General features: G+C 45.7%; 8 protein-coding genes across 8 annotated transcripts; 4 read left to right on the top strand and 4 right to left on the bottom strand.

Annotated features, from left to right (window-relative positions):
- Positions 1–1596: 1596 nt before the first annotated feature.
- On the top strand, positions 1597–3473 carry ANOM_009972 (uncharacterized protein; the record flags this gene model as incomplete). Its single annotated transcript, XM_015555228.1, has 5 exons — positions 1597–1966; positions 2112–2440; positions 2563–2687; positions 2741–3075; positions 3310–3473. 5 exons carry the CDS (start codon positions 1597–1599, stop codon positions 3471–3473), a joined length of 1323 nt encoding a protein of 440 aa, XP_015401736.1.
- Positions 3474–4269: 796 nt separating this feature from the next.
- Positions 4270–5375, top strand: ANOM_009971 (holocytochrome c synthase CYC3; the record flags this gene model as incomplete). The annotated part of the gene is made up of 3 exons (XM_015555227.1): positions 4270–4356; positions 4408–5057; positions 5126–5375. 3 exons carry the CDS (start codon positions 4270–4272, stop codon positions 5373–5375), a joined length of 987 nt encoding a protein of 328 aa, XP_015401730.1.
- Positions 5376–6281: 906 nt separating this feature from the next.
- ANOM_009970 (ABC1 kinase family protein) lies at positions 6282–8602 on the bottom strand (the record flags this gene model as incomplete). The annotated part of the gene is made up of 3 exons (XM_015555226.1): positions 7978–8602; positions 6552–7891; positions 6282–6459 (listed from the first exon to the last, which is right to left on the bottom strand). The coding sequence occupies exons 1-3, from the start codon at positions 8518–8520 to the stop codon at positions 6282–6284; spliced, it is 2061 nt and encodes a 686-aa protein (XP_015401735.1). The 5' UTR covers positions 8521–8602.
- A 385-nt stretch (positions 8603–8987) lies between these two features.
- Positions 8988–10637, top strand: ANOM_009969 (uncharacterized protein; the record flags this gene model as incomplete). Its single annotated transcript, XM_015555225.1, has 3 exons — positions 8988–9386; positions 9445–10336; positions 10527–10637. The coding sequence occupies exons 1-3, from the start codon at positions 9352–9354 to the stop codon at positions 10635–10637; spliced, it is 1038 nt and encodes a 345-aa protein (XP_015401734.1). The 5' UTR covers positions 8988–9351.
- ANOM_009968 (putative GTP binding protein) lies at positions 10546–12914 on the bottom strand (the record flags this gene model as incomplete). The annotated part of the gene is made up of 6 exons (XM_015555224.1): positions 10546–10638; positions 10698–11872; positions 11927–12061; positions 12109–12228; positions 12292–12426; positions 12482–12914. The coding sequence occupies 6 exons, from the start codon at positions 12912–12914 to the stop codon at positions 10546–10548; spliced, it is 2091 nt and encodes a 696-aa protein (XP_015401737.1).
- An 878-nt stretch (positions 12915–13792) lies between these two features.
- Positions 13793–14500, top strand: ANOM_009967 (dolichol-phosphate mannosyltransferase subunit 3; the record flags this gene model as incomplete). Its single annotated transcript, XM_015555223.1, has 3 exons — positions 13793–13840; positions 13911–13979; positions 14053–14500. 3 exons carry the CDS (start codon positions 13793–13795, stop codon positions 14212–14214), a joined length of 279 nt encoding a protein of 92 aa, XP_015401731.1. The 3' UTR covers positions 14215–14500.
- Positions 14501–14660: 160 nt separating this feature from the next.
- On the bottom strand, positions 14661–15843 carry ANOM_009966 (xanthine phosphoribosyltransferase; the record flags this gene model as incomplete). The annotated part of the gene is made up of 5 exons (XM_015555222.1): positions 14661–14840; positions 14897–15009; positions 15080–15392; positions 15451–15557; positions 15778–15843. Coding segments are annotated over 5 exons (639 nt in total), but the record flags the coding sequence as incomplete, so codon positions are not given.
- A 575-nt stretch (positions 15844–16418) lies between these two features.
- On the bottom strand, positions 16419–17996 carry ANOM_009965 (putative C4-dicarboxylate transporter/malic acid transport protein; the record flags this gene model as incomplete). Its single annotated transcript, XM_015555221.1, has 5 exons — positions 16419–16499; positions 16564–16714; positions 16827–16916; positions 17295–17610; positions 17666–17996. 5 exons carry the CDS (start codon positions 17994–17996, stop codon positions 16419–16421), a joined length of 969 nt encoding a protein of 322 aa, XP_015401733.1.
- Positions 17997–19243: the final 1247 nt, after the last annotated feature.

Below are 19243 nucleotides of genomic sequence, written 5' to 3'. Positions count from 1 at the left end.
TTTTTTTCTACAGCGGCAGTTTCCTCCTGTATCTTCCTTCGTGTTTTAAGGTTCGTTGGTTTTATAAAGACTGAAAGGCGTCTAGAACAGGGCGGCGTTCGGTGGTACTTTGAGAAGTTTCAGGTGTCTAGGACGTATTGAAATACCAGTGTGCTCTCCAATTACAGATCACGGCACTGTTCAACTGCATCACTGCACAGCATTTGTCCTATAATGTATACACCCTTTCTGCTTTAGTCGTCTACCACGTTATACATATAAGATATGAAGATACAAAGTATATACACCCCGACTCCCAAAATCATATCTGCAACTGGGCATGTACCCCACCCACACACACAGCGCAGAGCTACCTTTTAACTGAGGTTTTGAAGAATACTCCGATTAATGGCGGCCTTACGTATGAGAATCCCACGATAGTGAAATAGCGGTCCTACATGAATGATTTAGCCCTGAGCAGTACAACAGCTGCTGTTCTTGAAGTTGCGGGCATTATCCCGGGTTCTTAGCAGCTATAGTGAACGAAACTCGCGGTGTTCGGCATCTACACTACTAGCATTGTTTAATGTGTTATTCTCTCTTTCTTCTCTTTTTTGGGTGCGGGGGGAGGAGGATGAACTAGGTTGGATTGAAACTCTTCCGTAGCACAACTTAGGTGGTCCAAACATTTACTATCAGTACGTACTAGTTAACATTGCCTAATTGTCCACATGCAGCGTATGTGGCCTAGTAATAGTTTGATTCTGTGGAACTTTAAAGGTGTATATTAGTATGATACTGAATGCCGACTAGATTTTCCCTAAGGGTTCGCCAGTTTTAAGGCTAGCGTAAGGAGCTCTCTCCGCGGTTAATGTCAATACAATTATAGTCCAGCTCTAGTTCTGCCTGTACATGCAACCACTTACCCCGGAATGCTCCTATGTTTGCTTGGTAACTAATTCGTCCGCCTCCCCATTTTCACTCTTTCAGTAGTGTTGAGCCATCCGATATATACCGGCTTGAGGAATTTGCTATTATGGACTCCGTCACAAGGTCTATTGCTACGCATTGCTCCTATTCAGGTTCGTCTGGGGTTGTGTTGTCCAATTGTCCTTAATATCATCACCATCATCATCGTCGTCATATTTGACATCTTTTGCATCTCATGGCGGTCAAGTCCCCCCTTTTCACTATATTCTACCCATCCCCAAATGAACTTTCTCCCTCGACTTTGTAGTTTATACCTTATATCTCCCTGAAGATCGTGCGGTACTACTACTTAGTGCCCATGCTTGTCACTCTTCATAGTGTTCTCTTTTACTATTCCTTTCTCTCTCCTTCTTTCTTTTTGCCCCTGTGTATCTGACTCCCGCTAGAATGTGAAACCTACTATCACTTCCTGATTGACACCAGGCTGTTTGTATTAATGCAATATCAACCGTCATAATACCCTCAGTACCCATCATTTCAAGTGTTAATTTAGTCTTTCTAGGGCCGAGGCCAACAATTATTACGCCGCCGGATCAACCTATATTCACATTTATTGACTATGACGATGATTTGAGCTCCAAACGAATCAAAGATACTAATGCTCGCAGGACTATTCGCTCTCACGTTATGCGCGACGTGCGTAGGCGTGAGCGACTTGCTGGACTGAAGCGTGTTTCTAGGCGCGAAAGACTCGCAGGTAAAGCCGTTGTCAGGCCAAATTTCGAAGATCCGCCGTCAGAGCGTGCCTTACCCACGAGGCTTGCTAATCCATCCTCGGAGCCAAAATTACTCATGGGAAGAGGGCCTCCTTGTGACCTTGCCAAAAATAAGGGGAAACAACAGCAGCAGCCAGATAGGCGCTGTGCTTCTCATCCAATATCAACAAGCTCTATTACAATTCCGCTTTCTTTTCCTACCTCATGGCTTGTCGACCCATTCAGTACATTGCCAGGTGCCAGTGATGTGCCTATTATTATTACTCGACTAGTCTTTCATTGTGAGTCGACTGCTTTGTCTCTACCTGCTATCTTGTTTCCTGGTGTAGGGGTCCGCTAGCGATTTTCTGGGTTTCACATAATACGTGTCGATTAATAAAGTGCACTGTCTGTACTGAACTACCTCTGACCCACTAAATTGACTAGGGGGTACTGTCTTTGTGCCTATGACTTTCCCGAAGGAACATACTTTCAATGAGAGGGCCAAAACCGATATGGCAGTCCAATCTTCATTTACAGATCAGGGCAGTTTCTTTGGCTTAATGAGTATGTGCGCTGCGCACCGAGCTGTTTTGGCTGGACAACATTCACAGTTCCTAGCTGCTTCGGAAGCCCCCCATCGTCTTTTACACGATACAGATTATTATATTATGAAAGCCAGGTGTATCCGTGAGATGAATATCAAACTGTGCAATCCCATTCTATCGTTAAGCAACGAAGCATTTGGCACAATCATTAATCTTCTTACGGGTGCAGTATGTATTCCTAGTCCCTTTGCTCCGGTCGTGCAGAAAGTTTCCATGTTATTGGCAGTGGGTCGCCCACTGAGATCGAAGATATACAATTCTTGCCAATAACTTCTTCTAACTCTTACCAGCTGATAGTCGGATTGTTTGATGAAGCTCGTGTGCACCTCAGAGGCTTGAAGCGCATGGTGGACTTGCGAGGAGGAATTGCAGACAACAGCATTTATCAGTCTTCAATGCTAGCTGCTATTCTTACGTATGTGCTTCGCCATGCACCTGTTACCGAATTATGTTGACTGGTAACAATAGTACTGATGTGAAGGCTGCGTCGGGACTTATGACCCAACCGGTTTTCCCTTTGGCTCGTGGCTTGCAGACAGTTTCAGCCAATATTCAAGAACGTATAGCGCCCTCGGATACGTCAAAACTGCAGAGATTGGGTGTTGCATTCGTTTCTAACCCTCACCTCAGCTTTTGTTTGCTAAGTATTCTCCGTGCTATGCGTGATATTATACTTTACGGCCAGGCTTGCAACCAAAACCCCGCTGTACTCTGCGCCGATGACCACGAATTCTTTCGCAGTCTCAATCGTGAAGTTGAGCATCGGCTCCTTACTTATGTCTGTTCTGGATCTACAACACGATGTATGTCATTTTCTGAGACGACATCAAATATTGGTTCTGTAGAAGCGGTCACGAGGATTGCTTCTATCTGTTACTTAAACCATTTCCTTATTGTATCGCCCCCGTCTTCTGGGCTGGGTCGTGCGCTTACAAGGCATTTGAAGCAAGCTATAACTGATTGTCCCTGGTCACTGTTATCGAAGAGCTATGGTTTGTTCGCATGGGTATTATTCATTGGCGCTCAAAGCTCGGCAGGTCAGGTTGAACGCCCATGGTTCGTTGAGCGTCTATCCCGCGTCGCCCTAGTTTGTGGGTGGCATACCTGGATGCAGATGTCCGACGTGTTGATCGATTACTTTTATCTTCCTAGTACCAACCAAGAGAGCTGGACATCCATCTGGATCGAGGTCATGGCTTGAGCTATTTTGTGTTCTAGAAACACAGAACCAGGGATTCCCAATTGACATGTTCTTGGTCTATTCTAGCCGAATAATTAGTGCCATAGTATATACAGCACTCTACCGATGGCGCCGAAGCCACTCCAGACATGCTTGACGAACAACAGCAGCATCTAAATCCTGCCAACTCCATTACATTTGTGCAGCACTGGAGGTACATGCCATCACAACTGCTACAGCTTGCATGCCAGTAATAGAAAAGCTGTTGGTAATTAAGAGTTAAATTCAAGACTAAAATTAGCTAATCAAATTGTTGATCACCACAAACTTCAGGAGTACAAAGTAGTTGGTTATAGAGAGTTGGATGACAAACCGATGACGTTGCTGTCATCGTAAATTATTGTATTAATAGCCGCCAGGTGATACGTTGTGTTCGAATTATGTTCTGTATACGGTGTACAGACTCGACATATATTGATTTTATATGTAAAATTTTCTATGATGACAAGAATGAATAAAGGGCAGGACTTGGACTTTAGCGAAGTGGACTCAATCGCTATACAAGAAGTAATGGAGATTATCTTTACCCCGACAGAGTTCACGGACGGTGACGGACCAACCCCAGTTCTCCGATTTTTTTTTCGGGGTTTAGTAATAAAAGAAATCTCCGTAAGATTCTCTTCCACCTTTGTTGCGATGGTCGCTTTCCCTCTTTAGCTTCCCAACTAGTCGTCGCCTATAACTTTGTATCTCTGTATCTTCCTTTCTGGAATATTCTCCTTCATTTTCCCATATTTATCCTAGCTTTTCTTTCAAAATGGGTTGGTTCTGGGCAGACTCCCCGTCGCAGCCAACACCTGTGGTTCCGAACCCATTGGCATCCTCGGACACCACCCCCCTGTTAGTCACCATATTTTCATGTATACTTGTTCAGGCCACTAATACTGCCTCATAGCCAGCATGTCCAATGCACACGGGTAACTCGTCGCCTCCGGTGTCATCCTCAGTTCCTGAACCACCTAGTGCCTGTCCCGTCCGGTCTAAAGACTCTCCCTTCTATGTGCCACCGAAGTCAAAATCTTCAGATACGCCATTGCCTTCTAAACCAGAAAACAAGTCAACCTTATCCAAAATGAACCCTTTGAACTATATGTTCTCTTCCATCTCTCAGGAACGAGCACCGAACCAAACCGTCGACCTGCCGCTGGAGCGTGAGCCTTCCTCTATACCCCGTGGAGATACAGATAGCAATTGGGAGTATCCTTCTCCTCAGCAAATGTACAATGCTATGTTGCGCAAAGGTTACACGGATACCCCTCAAGATGCAGTGGAAGCAATGGTTGCAGTGCACAATTTTTTGAATGAAGGCGCTTGGGATGAAATTGTCGGATGGGAACGTATATTCTCGAAAGGTCTAAAAAATGGCTGGGAAAAGTGCCGACGTGGCGAGGAAAACATCGCATTAGATGCCGCCAGAGAAGTGACAGATGCGGGTACCCCGGAGAATCAGCCACGCCTTCTCAGGTTCCAAGGTCGGCCGCAGGAGCTTACTCCAAAGGCGCAGGTACTGCAAACACTAGGTTGGCTGTATCCAGCAAAGTTTGGGTTAGTACCCCAGTTGCCCTCCCCTTGTGCTTGGCATGTTGTCGTACTGTGTTGCTGATATATTCTAGAACACCTCCACCGTTCGATCGACACGACTGGTTTGTGATGCGACAGACGCCGTCTGGTCCGAAAGAAGTTCGTTATGTGATTGATTACTATTCAGGGCCTCCCGAGCCTACAGGAGAGCCTGTCTTCTATCTGGATATCAGGCCTGCCTTGGACACACCTACCGCTGCTGTAGAACGATTGATGAGATGGGGAGGCGATGTTTGGTGGCGAGCTACTGGTGCTGTAGTTCGAGAAAACGGCAGGAACTAATGGCGCAATTCCACTGCTGATGATATTGTTCTTCGGCGATGATGACTCTCCACTCACCTGTATACTGAACAAGGCGCGGGCGTCTGATGGCCCTCCATAGGGACGCATCATTCTATATGTTTCTTTTCTTACCTTCCCTACTTCTCTATACACCCTACTTAATTATTTCACCTTCCCTGTCTAAACATGAAATAGATTTCTTTCGGCTATACGGACTGCCAGGCAGATAATGATGGCGATGAAACAATGGCGTCTATAGTTGTTATTCGGGACGAAATACATGCCACCCATGCTCCTTTGCGTCTTTGCAGCATTTTCCCTCGAAGAGGCTATCTATTGATACAGTAATTTGTCTAGGGAAGTCTATATGGTTCTTGTAGGCGTAGTTTTTCCGATACAAGGGCATCGCCCACCAAAACTAAAATGACAGGAAGACTAGTACTGAAGATTTTTCGCTGCTAATGCGGCCATCCATCTACTTAGAGGCGATAGTCTAGATTCACCAGGGACCATCTATTTTGCTTCAGACGACGCAATTCTCATGAGGAGTGTGGGGGGTTGAAGACAGTCTGCGTATGAACAGATACAGCACTTCCTACGCTACGCCATGCTAAGGGATTTCTACCCTCCAAATCAATCACAGCATTGATGCCTTTTTCGGACGTTCTGCAACGTGCTCGCAGCTTATGGATCGTTGGAGACAGGCTGTAGGTTAAATCATCGAGTATCCTTGTATACATGATCTACTACTAATCCAACTTTGACTGTCGTCATAGTGTATACAGGAGCAGGGGCGAAATTTCACTAATATAATAAGCCTCTTTGTGGAGTTCCCAGCTCTATTCTATGAACGTTCCGAGTGGAGCGAAAAAGTATGCTATCCCAGATTCCTCGGTCTCCTTTCTCTTAGATATTAGGGGATAGCATATCAGACTTGACGCACAGTTCGACGGTCTCAATGCTGGCTTGAAGTAAGCCTCGCGCTTCAAGTCCAACCCAAACGCGGAGCATGGAAGTGTCGCCCGATCGAACAGATTTCAAGAATGTAGTATTAGATCCAAGTTTCCGCAAAATAGGGAGGGCACTAAAGCAAGGAGGAATTAATTGTCGTTTATACTTAGATGTACGGGGTACCAAACACTCTTAATGTTCTCGAGAAGTCAGTTATCTACTCACCTTTTGAAGAGGTCGAGATTTGGATCAAGACTCCGTCCGATACCTTCTAGAAGAAGGATCGATATAACAACGTTGACAAAGTCTCCTTCAAGCCGGACGTGGTAGCCTCGAACCATGGATAACACCTCGCTTAGCACGTCTCCAATACTAATATTGCCAAGCGCAAAGGTTCGTGACTTGACGCTAAGGACTAGATGCTGCATTTTCAGCGCAAAGACCTCGGGGTCAGTGACCTCCCCTGGCTGACGGCATCGTTCGACCATGAGCTGACCCGCTCGATACCCATCAAATTCTGCGACCGCGCGGAAGAGGTCAAGGAAGTTTCGCCGATTAGTATCGTTGAGCTGGGTTACTAAACCAGTATCAATGAAGATAAGTTGTGGACGATAGCCTTCCGCATTAAGCTGTTCAAGAACCCTCTCCCAGTCTTCTGGACTATGGGCATGAGGTCGTAGTCGTGCAAGTACCGCCTCTGTTACATCAACGTCCGCCGCGGTTGGTGCATCGGACGCCCTAGTATGTTTGCGGAGTGAAAGATCCAACTCACTCGGTTGGTAAAACCGAACCATGATATTACCAGGGTGCAAATCCGCGTGAACAAAATTGTCAATTAATAACATGTGGAGGAATGCGTCTAGGCCTTCATGAGCAATTTCTTGCTGAAAGATACCCCCTCCGACGTCAAGGAAGGTTGATAGAGGAATTCCCTGCGCAAATTCCTCCACCAGCACCTCGCGGGTTGTGTAACCCAGGTAGGGGTATGGAAACCAAGCGGTGGTGCGCAATTTGAACTTTTCACGAAACATGACCAGGTTACTCGCCTCGATGCGCAGGTCCAATTGCAGCTTCATCATCTCTCCAAATTGATGAACCTCGTCTGGTAAAGATAACCAGTGCATAGTGGGGATCGCATTGATTAGTGAAGCAAAGAAAGACATTATCTTCAAGTCTCTTCGAATCACACGCTCGACTTTAGGGTGAAGCACCTTGACGGCTACATATGAAGAAGGAACTCGCTGGGGCGTACTCTTCATCAATACATCGACATTCTTTCGGACTTTATCTCGTAAACCCCGTATTTCTAAGGCTTCCTGGTCCTGGGATGCCGCAAGGTTTGGTTTCAATCTTGCTTTGTAAACTTGTGCAATGGCTCCCACCCCTAAAGGCTCCTCATAGAACTCCTCGAAAATATCTTCAAATGGTAGCCCGTTGAAGGCCTTGCAAATAGTTTTCTTAGTTTCTTGTAACGAGTGCGATGGGGCATTTGAATGGAGAGACGACATGATGTTACACAATTCAGGAGGGAAGATATCTGTGCGTGAAGCCGCCCATTGTCCGAGCTGTTAGAAGAAAACCAGAACAGATATCAGTATGCACGCTGCAGATTATCTGGACTTCTAGTAGCTGAACAGGGATGGTGTCCTACCTTAATGAAGGCCGGTCCCGCACGCTCCATTGACCTCACGAGGAAGTTATACCACCATAGTGTCCCGCTCCGTACATCTTTGCGCGTCTTGAGGCGCTTGCCGAACCATACAACTGGGACTGTAAGGATGACAGGCAAGAAAACAACCACAAGATGTGCAAATCTGAGGCCCGTAGCAACCGGATCATATATGTAGTAGTACCAGAAGACGAAAATGGACTGTTGAAGCCTCGATAAGCCCCGTGCATCCTGGGTGACGCTCTTTTGGATCTCTTGGCGTGAAGCTTCTAGCATCTGCATTTCACCCGTCCTTTCATTTCCTTCGCCTTCCTCCGCCAACTTCAAAAATGCACCGGGGGTTAATGAAGAGAGTAACAACGTCCGTGGCATATGCTTCCGGCTTTGGGATCCCCGCCCAAGCCTTTGACGACATGACGGCGGCCGACTGAAACGCCATCGAACTGGCAAAGTAAAGCGGGACAGTAGCTGCGGTATTCCACCACGGCTCGAACAGAAACGGCCAAAGAGGACGGCCGTCCTCATGTTCTCATGCGAAGTTCAGATTATCAATTGTAGGCGGTTTCATTTGATAGCCAGGGAGATGGCGACCGCAAAGGTTGGACTTGGCCAACCGCGAGGACACCATCGGACATCCGGAGCCGTTTCACGTGTCGGCGACGTCATACATAACCTGCGAATCAAATATCTGTACGGAGTAGTAGATGAATTAAATTCATTTTCGATTCCCCACTCCAACTTATTTCCAACATCGGGACAGAGATGAAAACTAAACACAACCAATCTTGAAAACTTCCCCTTGCGGGAATGCATGCAGCATTGTGCCTTTTCCCCTCCGCATTCCGGACAAAAATATGACCAGCCACCCATAGTTATCTAATTCCGGATTCATATTAGAGTTGTTGTCACCACTTCCTATGATTCCCTACATCCCTACAATGTCCGAAAACGGGAGCGTGATGGTGACCTTTAAAAGGTTTCTTATAAATTCACTAGTGACAGTAGATACCGGAAGTATGGGGGCCTGTCAGTTGCTCGCTCTGGGATAGATGTGAGTACGCAACCCTGTCATGGGTCGCCTTGACTCTATCTGCGATGCAAAACTGCATGGCAGGAACGATCATTCACGCCATTTTTGTTTACCTGCATTGACCTGGTGCGCTGTTAGTTGTATGTGCATGATTATGATTTTTACCAGCGTATACTTCTCAAAGTATTCGCTTTTCGAGTTGGGTCTGCTGCCTCTTTTTATTCAAAGAGTGAGCCCGGCACCATTCCACGCTTACTCCAGAAATCTTGGACTGTTCGAGAAACCAAAAGATATCAGAATCGTTGCGCTAGTACCATTTCGTAACCATGAGCGAACGGGTATCCTGGATTGCTACCTTCAAGTGAGTTCCGCCGGCGTTGCGTCTCATCGTGGCCATGTCTGACTTGACTTACAAAGAGGAACCTCATCGATAACCATGGATTCCTCGACCAAGTAATATTTATCCCGCAGACGAATAACACGGAAAGTCTAGAATGGCTCGCGTCTACTGTGAAACGCACTCCTCTCTACCAAGTCTTGGGCTTCGGTGATTATATCCAGTGGGGTGGCATGGATGGGAATGTGATTTTTATCAAAATAGATGGCGATATCATCTTCTTGGAGGATCATACAGTCTCTACAATCGTTAAAACCAAGCTTGACCACCCTGATTCCCTAATAGTCTCAGCAAATGTTATTAACCAAGCAGCTCTTCAAGCCCTCCATAGCCATCCTGGTGTTGCCCTTCCCTATCTTCCCGAGCTTTCTTCCTCCGACCAGTCTCGGGCTCCTATCACCCAGGATTGGCGGGCCACAGATCTTCCAACCTGGAAAGGCCCTGCCGATTTCAAAATACTAAAGGGATATCCCCCTCCCTCTGAGAGCTATCGCTGGCTTCCGTTGGCGGATGAGGATGGGGATCGAACACCAATTGGCATGTCCATATATGGTGACAACGGGCCTGAACTGGATGACTGGACGGTCCATGCACAGCAGCACTATTCGTTCCTGCAACATCTCGAAGACGGCAATCTATATCGGTATAAATTCCCCGTGTGGGTCGATCCCACTGACAGTGTTAGCCCCAACTTTCTATGTCTACGAGCAGGCGACCCAAGCATTGTGAAGTCTATCATTCAACAGGACTCAGATAAGCTATCCTTAGAGGTCGCACAGAAACTTTTGGGCAGGGACCCAGGCGCTATAATCGACGGGAAAGGGCTAGCTGCGCATTACTCCATTGAGGCAAGTTTGGGGGGGCTGGAATCTACTGATCTCCTCCATCGGTATCGAGCGTACGCTGAGGAAATGGTTTGCTTAGATACTTTCTGACCCTACTTAATCCCATCTGCACTCAATGAAAATAGAGAAATGAACATCTCTGGGGATAATTCGACGTTCCATAAATATATAATACTTGACTCTACCCGGTTATTGAGCCTTTTTCCATACCTGTAAGCTTAGACCAATCTAGATATAATGTGTTCTGTATAATCCTGAGGCTGTGCTGGAGTATAAATTCAACGTTCTCTGGTGCTTTCCAGGTGCCGCAAGACCTGGCTGTTCATCAGGCCTTGTAGCGTACTTTTGGCCGATTCTGAAAGTTGAATAGGCTGCAAAGTGTTTTTAGTATTACCTCGAAGCGCCATTCTAAGAGTACCGTATAACTTACATCTTGTTTCAATATTTCCTGGATGAGCACGATTATGTTGTCACGATCTTTGATTAACTGCAACTTGTCCGCTTCGTCCATTGAGCCAAGGGATTCTGCGGTCAAGTTTTGCTCAAGAGTTGGGAACAGACCCATCTTCTCTATGCAGTCCACAGCAGCAGCAGAACCCGACTGGCTAGATGCCATCAACGCGAGGGCAAACCAGCCTTCGCTCCGAACAACGGGCCACTGTGATTGAGATATCATAGCACCTATTGGGAAGGCAATGCCTTCGTGAATGCTAAAGAGATGCTTGAGGGTGGCATCTGCTTTTTCATTCTGTTCACGTGATTTCGGGATGAGAGTACGACAGATGGATGCTATGATGCGTCCAATCTCAGTCCTAATAGGAGTGGAGTCCGTTTTGTTGAACAGTGAAAGCAACTGTGAGAGATAGGTACTGTGGTGTTCATCCTCGGGGGAAATATCTAGCAATTGTGATACATTTTCAAAGGAAGCAATGATCACCTGCCGTACGATGCTGGTGGCTGCGAATTGAACTTGTGGTAGCGTCTCGTATTCCCAGAGATGAGAGACCGCAGGGATGATACCAGCTTGTCCCAGATGCAATCTATTATCTCCAGCGATTGCCAAATTCTTTAAGAATCCTAGTGCAGCATGAAGCACGGGTCCTCTGGCGTCACTCTTAACGATTGATATCAAATCCCGGTGGATGCTCAGGTCTCGGACCATCGCTTGACATATTTCATCTGAACGCGCCAAGTTTCCTAACATGACACAGGAGCAGATCTGTAGTTGATCCTCCGTTCTCTGTAGCCAGCTTCTCAGTATCCCTGAAAGATCAGAGCCAAGGGGGTAGTATTCAGCGAATAATGATGCCCCAGATATCTCTGCTAGCGTTTGGTTGATCCTTAACTGAACCTGTGCCAGTACTTGAATATCATCAGTGGAGGACCGTTCTGCGTCGAAACTTAAGGATTTGCTGAGCATCGACAATACGTCAGCTACCATGTATCTTGTTATGCAAAGATTCTGAAACCGTTTATTATCGAGATACGCCATCGAGCAAGTCACAATGCAAGAGAACCGAGCAGCGGTATGGGCAATGCCCTTATGAACGGCAAGATCAATAAGAAGCGAGATGGTTTCATCAGGTGACAACTCTATCCCTTGTTCTGCATGGGCCTGTTAGAAGCAAGTAAAGGGAAGGGGGAAGGGCTATATCAAACCTTGCTCAGTAGTTAGTTCTATGAGCTCATAGACAAAATCGAGTAAAGTTTCGTGTTCCTTGAATGAATCCTCCCTTAGTAATTTCAGAAATATGTAAACTATTTTACTTGCAGCCAGTTGAGACTGGGCAGGCTCTATGAATGGTTAGTAACCAAGTACAGCTTGATTCAATATACCTCACCAAAATCAATGCAAATATTGTAGATAACAGGTATTACTATCTGTATGAGTTCTGGATTCAAAAGATGTTGGATGATAGCAGAAATGTAGTTTCCTTTCACAACGATTGTTCTATTTTCGTCTAAGAAAAAAGTGAGCGCTGTGATAGGACCTGGATCTATAACACTGAACGAATTGAACTTACCAGTGTCGGCACAGGAATTCCCAATCAATCGCAAAGCATGGAGGAGTAGACCAGTGTCGACATCCTCCTTGGAAGCAATAAGTTGGAGAAAAAAGGTTAAAACACCACTCTGTCCGTACGGAAGTCGCCACAATGCTGTGAACGTATTAACAATGAGACTAATCAGCATTGATATTGTATTTGCACTTACGGTTCCTACTTCCGTTTGCCAAAGCCTCTGCAGCTTGCACCATGAAGCTTGACCTGCATGTCCAGAGCCTACACAGAGTATCTTGGAGGCCCTCGAAAAGAGCATCGACTTGCTTGAAGGAAGGATTATCTTCTTCAGCCTTAGCTGTTAAACTGGGTTGGTATCTAGTCTCCGCCATCCCGAGAGTTTTTTCAAGGGTATCAAACAAGGCTCGTTGTTCTTCAAGAGGCAAAGGCTCGGATACCGCAGGGGCTAATCCTGGGGGCATTGGGGCCAAACTAGATATGATCTGGCTCAGAGATGGATATTCCATGCATTCGTTTCCTTGTATTTTTGTGATAGGTAGGCTACTTTGCTTCATGGAATTCCGCATGGCATTCGCTTCGTTTGCTGGGGCCATCTCTTGCACTTCAACCTTTGGGACAGGAGACATATAAAAGATCAAGTGACGAATCACAGTTGTTCTAGCGTGACTAGAACGAGTACTCCGTTGGGGATACCTATTGGTGTATGCTTCCAGAATAAACCCCCGAGGAGGGGAAGGAAAAAGAATATATGGGCCGGGTACGGTATGATGGATAAATAGTGAGGAACAGCAACTAGCGTATTAGGTTTGTTTTCTTGACCTGAATATCGGACGATCTCGTGTTTGTGAGATGTTCTTGGACTCCCAGAGTGAACAGGACGTGCGGTCGAAAAAATACAATCTTTTTTAAAGAGCCCTGTTTCAAGTGGTGAACAATAACTCGAGTTTAGCATCAGTTGGCCTAAGGCGGACTTGGACAACAAGTGTACTAAAAGCTGTGAAATTTTACTACCCATACTCTCTGCCACGTATTATATTATTTGTATGTACAGTACAATCAAGGCTGTATCGAATAATGCGCTCCATTGCCCCGGTACACAATAATGTGCGTGGTGATATAGTTAAAATCCACATATTTTCCTTCTAATTTTCCTTTCACTTATCTGAACTTTGTTACGCGACCCATGCTCACGACTTCACTTACTATAATATGCCGACGGTGGATGTTGGTATCAGAAACAGGGAATCCACTCTCGATCAATTACTAGTACACTAGTAAGGTGAACTCGGCTGCCAAGGGCGCATAGGGAACCACTAGCACGAATGTCTGTCGTAAACGTAATACTACCTAGCAACATACCTGTCATTCCTTATTCCCCAGGTCCCTTACCTTGCTCTTTGACGCACCCTGATATATTAGATAGCTTTGTCTATCATCACTGCATCAGTGCCATTGTAATTGCGACATTTCTTCCTTAGATATTCAGTTACAGCCCTTTTTCGCGATGACACGCGCTCAACAGACCCTCTCCGTTCTCCTACTTGTCTCTTCGGTATGCCAGAAACCGCACCCTTCTACTCATGCTATTACTAACGTGACTTTTCTTTTCCTTCCCTATACAGCTCTATCTTGTCCTCTACTTGGATCTTGTCCCCCTCAATGAAACCGTTCAAAAAGAGATCATTCCTGTCGTGCGTCTGCTCTGTTCGAAACATCACTGGCTGATATTTCTGCACGCCACTAACACCAGCACAATCTCCCCAGCTTCCCTTCTACGCCTTAATATCGTTCGGATGTTACCTACTTGGTCGCCTAGGTGTAGCAATCTTAACATTCAATGATGTACCCGAGGCGCATGAGGAGCTGCAAAAGGAGATCGAGCAGGCTAAGGCGGAGTTGCGCAGGCAGAACGTTGATGTCGACTAAAGCGCCTTGGTCGATCGGTTCGGTTGTGAGATACTAGCCTCCTCCTACTCCATGTATCATTAGGGCGGTCTTTATTCGGGACTCGGATGCCTGTCGCTTGTGCAGCAGCCGGGAGGGCATTTAATACAAATATAGGCGAGATATTATTGTGGCGGCTTTACCACGAATCCCAGAGCGAGCCAAATCTGACTCTGCACATGCTATTATTGTTACGTTATTGAATATAGGACAAATGTCATGAAGGCTGAAGGTTTGGGCAGTAGATCTATAGGCAAGGAAAGGTGAAATACTGGGAGATAGCAGAAGTTACAAATTGGGAAACAGCTCTTTCAAACCCCATTACCCATCAAAGACGGCGTCCATTTTTTGCCTTTTAAATACGCTGTACCTTTTAAATGCATCGTATTGTTTTAAACTTTCCTTTCTTTTTTATTTCTATCAATTGTCGTCAAGGCACCGTTTATATCGTGACATGCCCAGTCATCTTCTGGTCATGATAATAAGGACTATATGCAAGCAAATGAAGCCAAGAATGCATAGGCACAGAGAAAATGTTCAAAGGGAATTAAACGAGGCCTTAAAAGAGAGGGTTCTTCTCGGCAAACGCATCGTGTTCATCAATGTCCCTATTAGAAATCTGTCAGTTACCGCGAGCCTAGTACTGGTATAGCAGATCACATACTTTGCTTCCCATGGGTAGCAAATCCAAACATCGTCAGTGGTGACGGCAGCATGATAGCGACCAGAATCCATCATATCCGCAGGAAGTACTCCCTTCTTGGACTTGTTCTTGTTCTATTGCAGGGTTAGTATCGAGGCCAACCGAAAAGTAGAATGACTATAAACAAGCCCAAGGATGACATACATGAAGCACAAAGACAAAAAAATTCGTCTTTTCACCCTCCCGTCCAAGCTGCTTCTGTGCCTGTTCAACATCCTTCTGAAGCTCGCGAACCGCATATTCCAAAGTGGTCCGGGTGTCGTCAACCTCATCCACAATGAGTATGTTCTTGCCAATAAGATTTGCCATCTCCAAGGAACTGAGATCCAGCCATTGTGTCCGAGTCACCTTGGTCCCAGGAACTTCCTCGGCGTCACCACGACCCAGGTCCTCGTAGAGCGACAGGCCGATGGCTTGAATGGGGATGTTGGGTTCACCAGAGCGCTTGAGAAAGGACCTGTTGAATGTCAGGTCAGGCAGCCGCCTCTAGAAGGCAGTACATTTAACTGGCATACCGTAGAATACGAGCAGGGACATATCCGCCGCCGCCGATAGCAATCATAAGATTTGGATGAAAGGTGGTCAGAATCTTATCAGCTGAAGACTGGCACAGCTTGTGCACCTGGTAGAATAACGTATTAGCGGGTCAGGTTATGAAGGAGCGACGGGGTATCGCCATAGCGAAAATGGCCGCTCGCCTTCCAGCAGCCATCGACACTAGAAAGATATTCAACACACTCATAGTCTGTACCATGTGTAGGCATAGGACGAAGATAGAGTTATTGTGGGACATCGAGGCAGACACACAACCGACTAGTCAATCTGGAAGGAAAAGACCATACCTGGTTATAGGTGACATAAACTTTTTGCGACATTTTGGCAGTGATGGCTTGTACCAATTGTATAGGCGAGTGCAGTATATCAATCAGAGATATTTGACAGACAATCGAACGGACCGGGAATTTTATCGTGGATGTTAAAGAAATGTAGTGCTTTAAAAGATTTCTGGCACACGAGGGGTAAACGGAGGGGGAAAAAAAAATTTAATCTGCGTCACAGTTTAACGCTCTTCCGCATCCACACCCGGCGATAGGAGTATGGAACCTTGAAAAGGGTCCATCGTCACGTTCATCGATGTATCAGCCTTACCATATAAGGCTAGCTATACTGGATAATAGCCTATTAGAAAATGACCATCTCGGCTAGTTTATTCCTCTTATGGACTAGCGCGTTTAAATCTCAATACCTACAGTAGTCCCACGGTAGTACATCCTAGTGATCATAGGGGGTACAGGTACGCCCTATGTTCTTTGTACGGCATGTACCAGGATGTATTACACGTACAAGGTTAGATATGCTTCCTTAAAGTATGAAAAGCTTGTTCTTTTACATTGGCATGAAGGAACAATTCGCCCTGAGGTGATCTCGTACCTGATTCATAAACCGATGCCATGCTCATCTTCGTGGGTAAAAGCACACAACCTCAAGCAGGGCTATGATCGCCTGGAGATTCTGGCTTGATCTCATTGATCTCAAATCCACCCTCATTTTTGTCCTCTCCTTTCTGTGGCCAGAGAATTTGGTGTAACAAAATGGCACGGATCATCATATAACAAACGAATATGTACATTAGTATGAGGGGCACGACCATAACACATCCTATAATCAGAATTGGCTTGCAGGAGAATGCGTGGCCGATGGCGAATGTCGCTGTGATCAACGCCGTATTCGGAAAAACAAATGAGAACCATCCCATCGTAAAGATCATCCGACCAGGCCCTATAGCTGACCAATGAGCAAAACTCGCGATGAAAAAGAAAAATATAGCCAAGCTATGTATGGATCAGTCAACAGTTACATGACAATAACCAGGTTGGTGGAAAGGCCTTACCCCCATAGCCACAAGGCAGCAAAGTTGACAACTACCCTTATAACCTCTGCGGCCAAAGGCCCATTGCCCATGAAATCGTCAGGAAAACACCTTTTAGCATTAGTAGCCATATTCACGAGGCCAGCAACTGTGAAAGCGCTAGGGCCGATAGAAACAAACATGCCGGGTCGAACGTTCTCCCTTGGGAGTTTTTGCGACATCAGTCTATATATGAAGGCGGAATATACCATCAGGGACACTAGAAAACCAACCCCTTGAATAGTTACGCCACCAATTATAATCGGTAATGAGCGGGAAGGTTCAAGCTTTGAACTCAAGATACCAGCATGGGGACCGATTATCAGCAAAGGGTATGCGGGAAATATCCAAATCGGAGTCATTTGGGCGATGGTGAAAGTCTGCGTTGACCACCTAACTTGCCATCAGGATCTAGAGCATAATATTGTTTGGCCAAAGTAAACGACCTACAGCAGGAGATATATGCCAGCCGAAAATATGATGGCCAGACAGGCATCAATCCAGAACAATATCCCGACAACGTGTGCAAGCCAAGGCCCCGTATTGTCTGGCCCATATTGCGAGATATTTATCAGAATTGTTCCGAACGAAACCACCGAGGCTGGGACAAAAAGGGACTCTGTTGGATGCAAGAATGATGCTTTGAATGTATAAGGATAATGGTAAAACCGCATGACCAACAGGATCCAGATGATGATATATAATATGATATTGGCTAGGAAGAAAATGACACCGATTATCTGTAGACCTCGGAATCTATAGGGTACTAATCTGTGGTAAGCAAGTTTGCAGTCCTAGACCCAAGGCATGACCGAACTTACTCTCATACAGAACATTGGCAATCCCGCCAGTTGCCATTGTCAATGTGAAAAATGCCCAGGTAAAGTGACGTATCCGTTTTTTCCAACTGAGATTTACGGCTGAATAGTCGGGCTCGTTGTAAGGATGCACGCCATTTACATCCGCGAGACCATCTCCTTCAGGCTTGCGGCACGAGTTACTATGCAAAGCTTCCAGCGCTGAGGAATGAGCCTGGCGTGCCCAGGCCCCAGCAGACGGATATAATGAGTTATCATTTCGTTGCACTGTAATATAATCCTCGGCATCCTCAATCGTGGGGGTACGGTAGCCATCGTCGCCGGGCTTCGACATGTGTCTATGATGTAGAAGTTCGATATCCATCGTCATCACCAAGCCCCACTACGCCTAAGCGACTATTTGTAGCAAAAGGGTTCAACACTCTTTCTCCTTTCCTCCTCACATTACCAGTACTCAGTTTAGGTAGCGAGTCTCGTCGCAATTCCCTCTAAGGTGAGGTTACCGCAATCTACCCTGTGACGTTGCCCCCGGGAGGTGGGGGGTAAAAAAGCACTTGGGAACACGGGACAAAATATCTCAAGCGAAGATATGGAGAATCTCGCGCAGGTACAATGAGACATACAAGGCAAATGAACGATAAAGTATAGGGTCCCGTTCAACAACGGCAAGTTTTGTACAGTTAGTTCGACGGCAATAACTGCTCGCTCATGCCTTCCGGGATGTGTGGGAAAAAAAATAATTGAAAGTGTAACGAGTAAATTCTGATGACTTGGGCTTTATATACACTCCCGTCGATCGCAACAAGGAATAGGTTAGCTGAAATCAGGTAATACACAGTAGAGAGAAGTTGAGAATTGCAGATCCATTCGGCTTCTCGGATATTGCCACCATTTCCTTGGTGGGGAAGGAGTTGTTCATGGCCAATCACCAGGCAACTTAAGGATGAAGTTGCAGTCTGGCGCTAAAATACATCTGGGTACCTAAGTACTACTGCGTAGTACTCCAGAGTAGTTGTTAGGGCCACTACGTACTGGTGCGCCCGCCGCCCAGCGCTCTCTTCTAGCTTGAAAATATAGAATACTCACTTTCAACTTGTGTTTGTGTCTAACCTTGTGGTAAATGCCGGAGAGTTCAATGTACGCAAACTCCATAAAAAATACAAATGGGAGATGATTCAATGAATAGGACGTGTAGGGTAGGCCTATAAGTGTAAATTATAATACTGGAAGCTATTCTGTATATAGTTAGTTAACCTAGCTTCAAGTTGCACTTCCATGTTGAGGTATCTTTCAAAACAAACATAGAGTACAGAGTATATTTCTAGTTACAATGTACGGAGCACGGAGTGCTACTACTAGTATTCAACTCCTCACTTATATTACACATACTCCGTATCTGATTGAGGAATAATATCTAATGCTGCCTCCATCTTTCTTGATATATTATTAATTTATCTTTATCTTTTATTTATATCTTCGCTCTTTACTTTTTACTTTTTTACGTATTTTTATTTATTTATTTATCTTGAACAGGTCCCATCCAGAGTGATCATTATGTTGACACAAGAATCTGGCAAGTAA

This window comes from Aspergillus nomiae (assembly GCF_001204775.2).
Source record: "Aspergillus nomiae NRRL 13137 chromosome Unknown contig00536, whole genome shotgun sequence".
Lineage (NCBI taxonomy): Eukaryota > Fungi > Ascomycota > Eurotiomycetes > Eurotiales > Aspergillaceae > Aspergillus > Aspergillus nomiae.
This window is presented reverse-complemented; position numbering and strand designations above follow the sequence as displayed.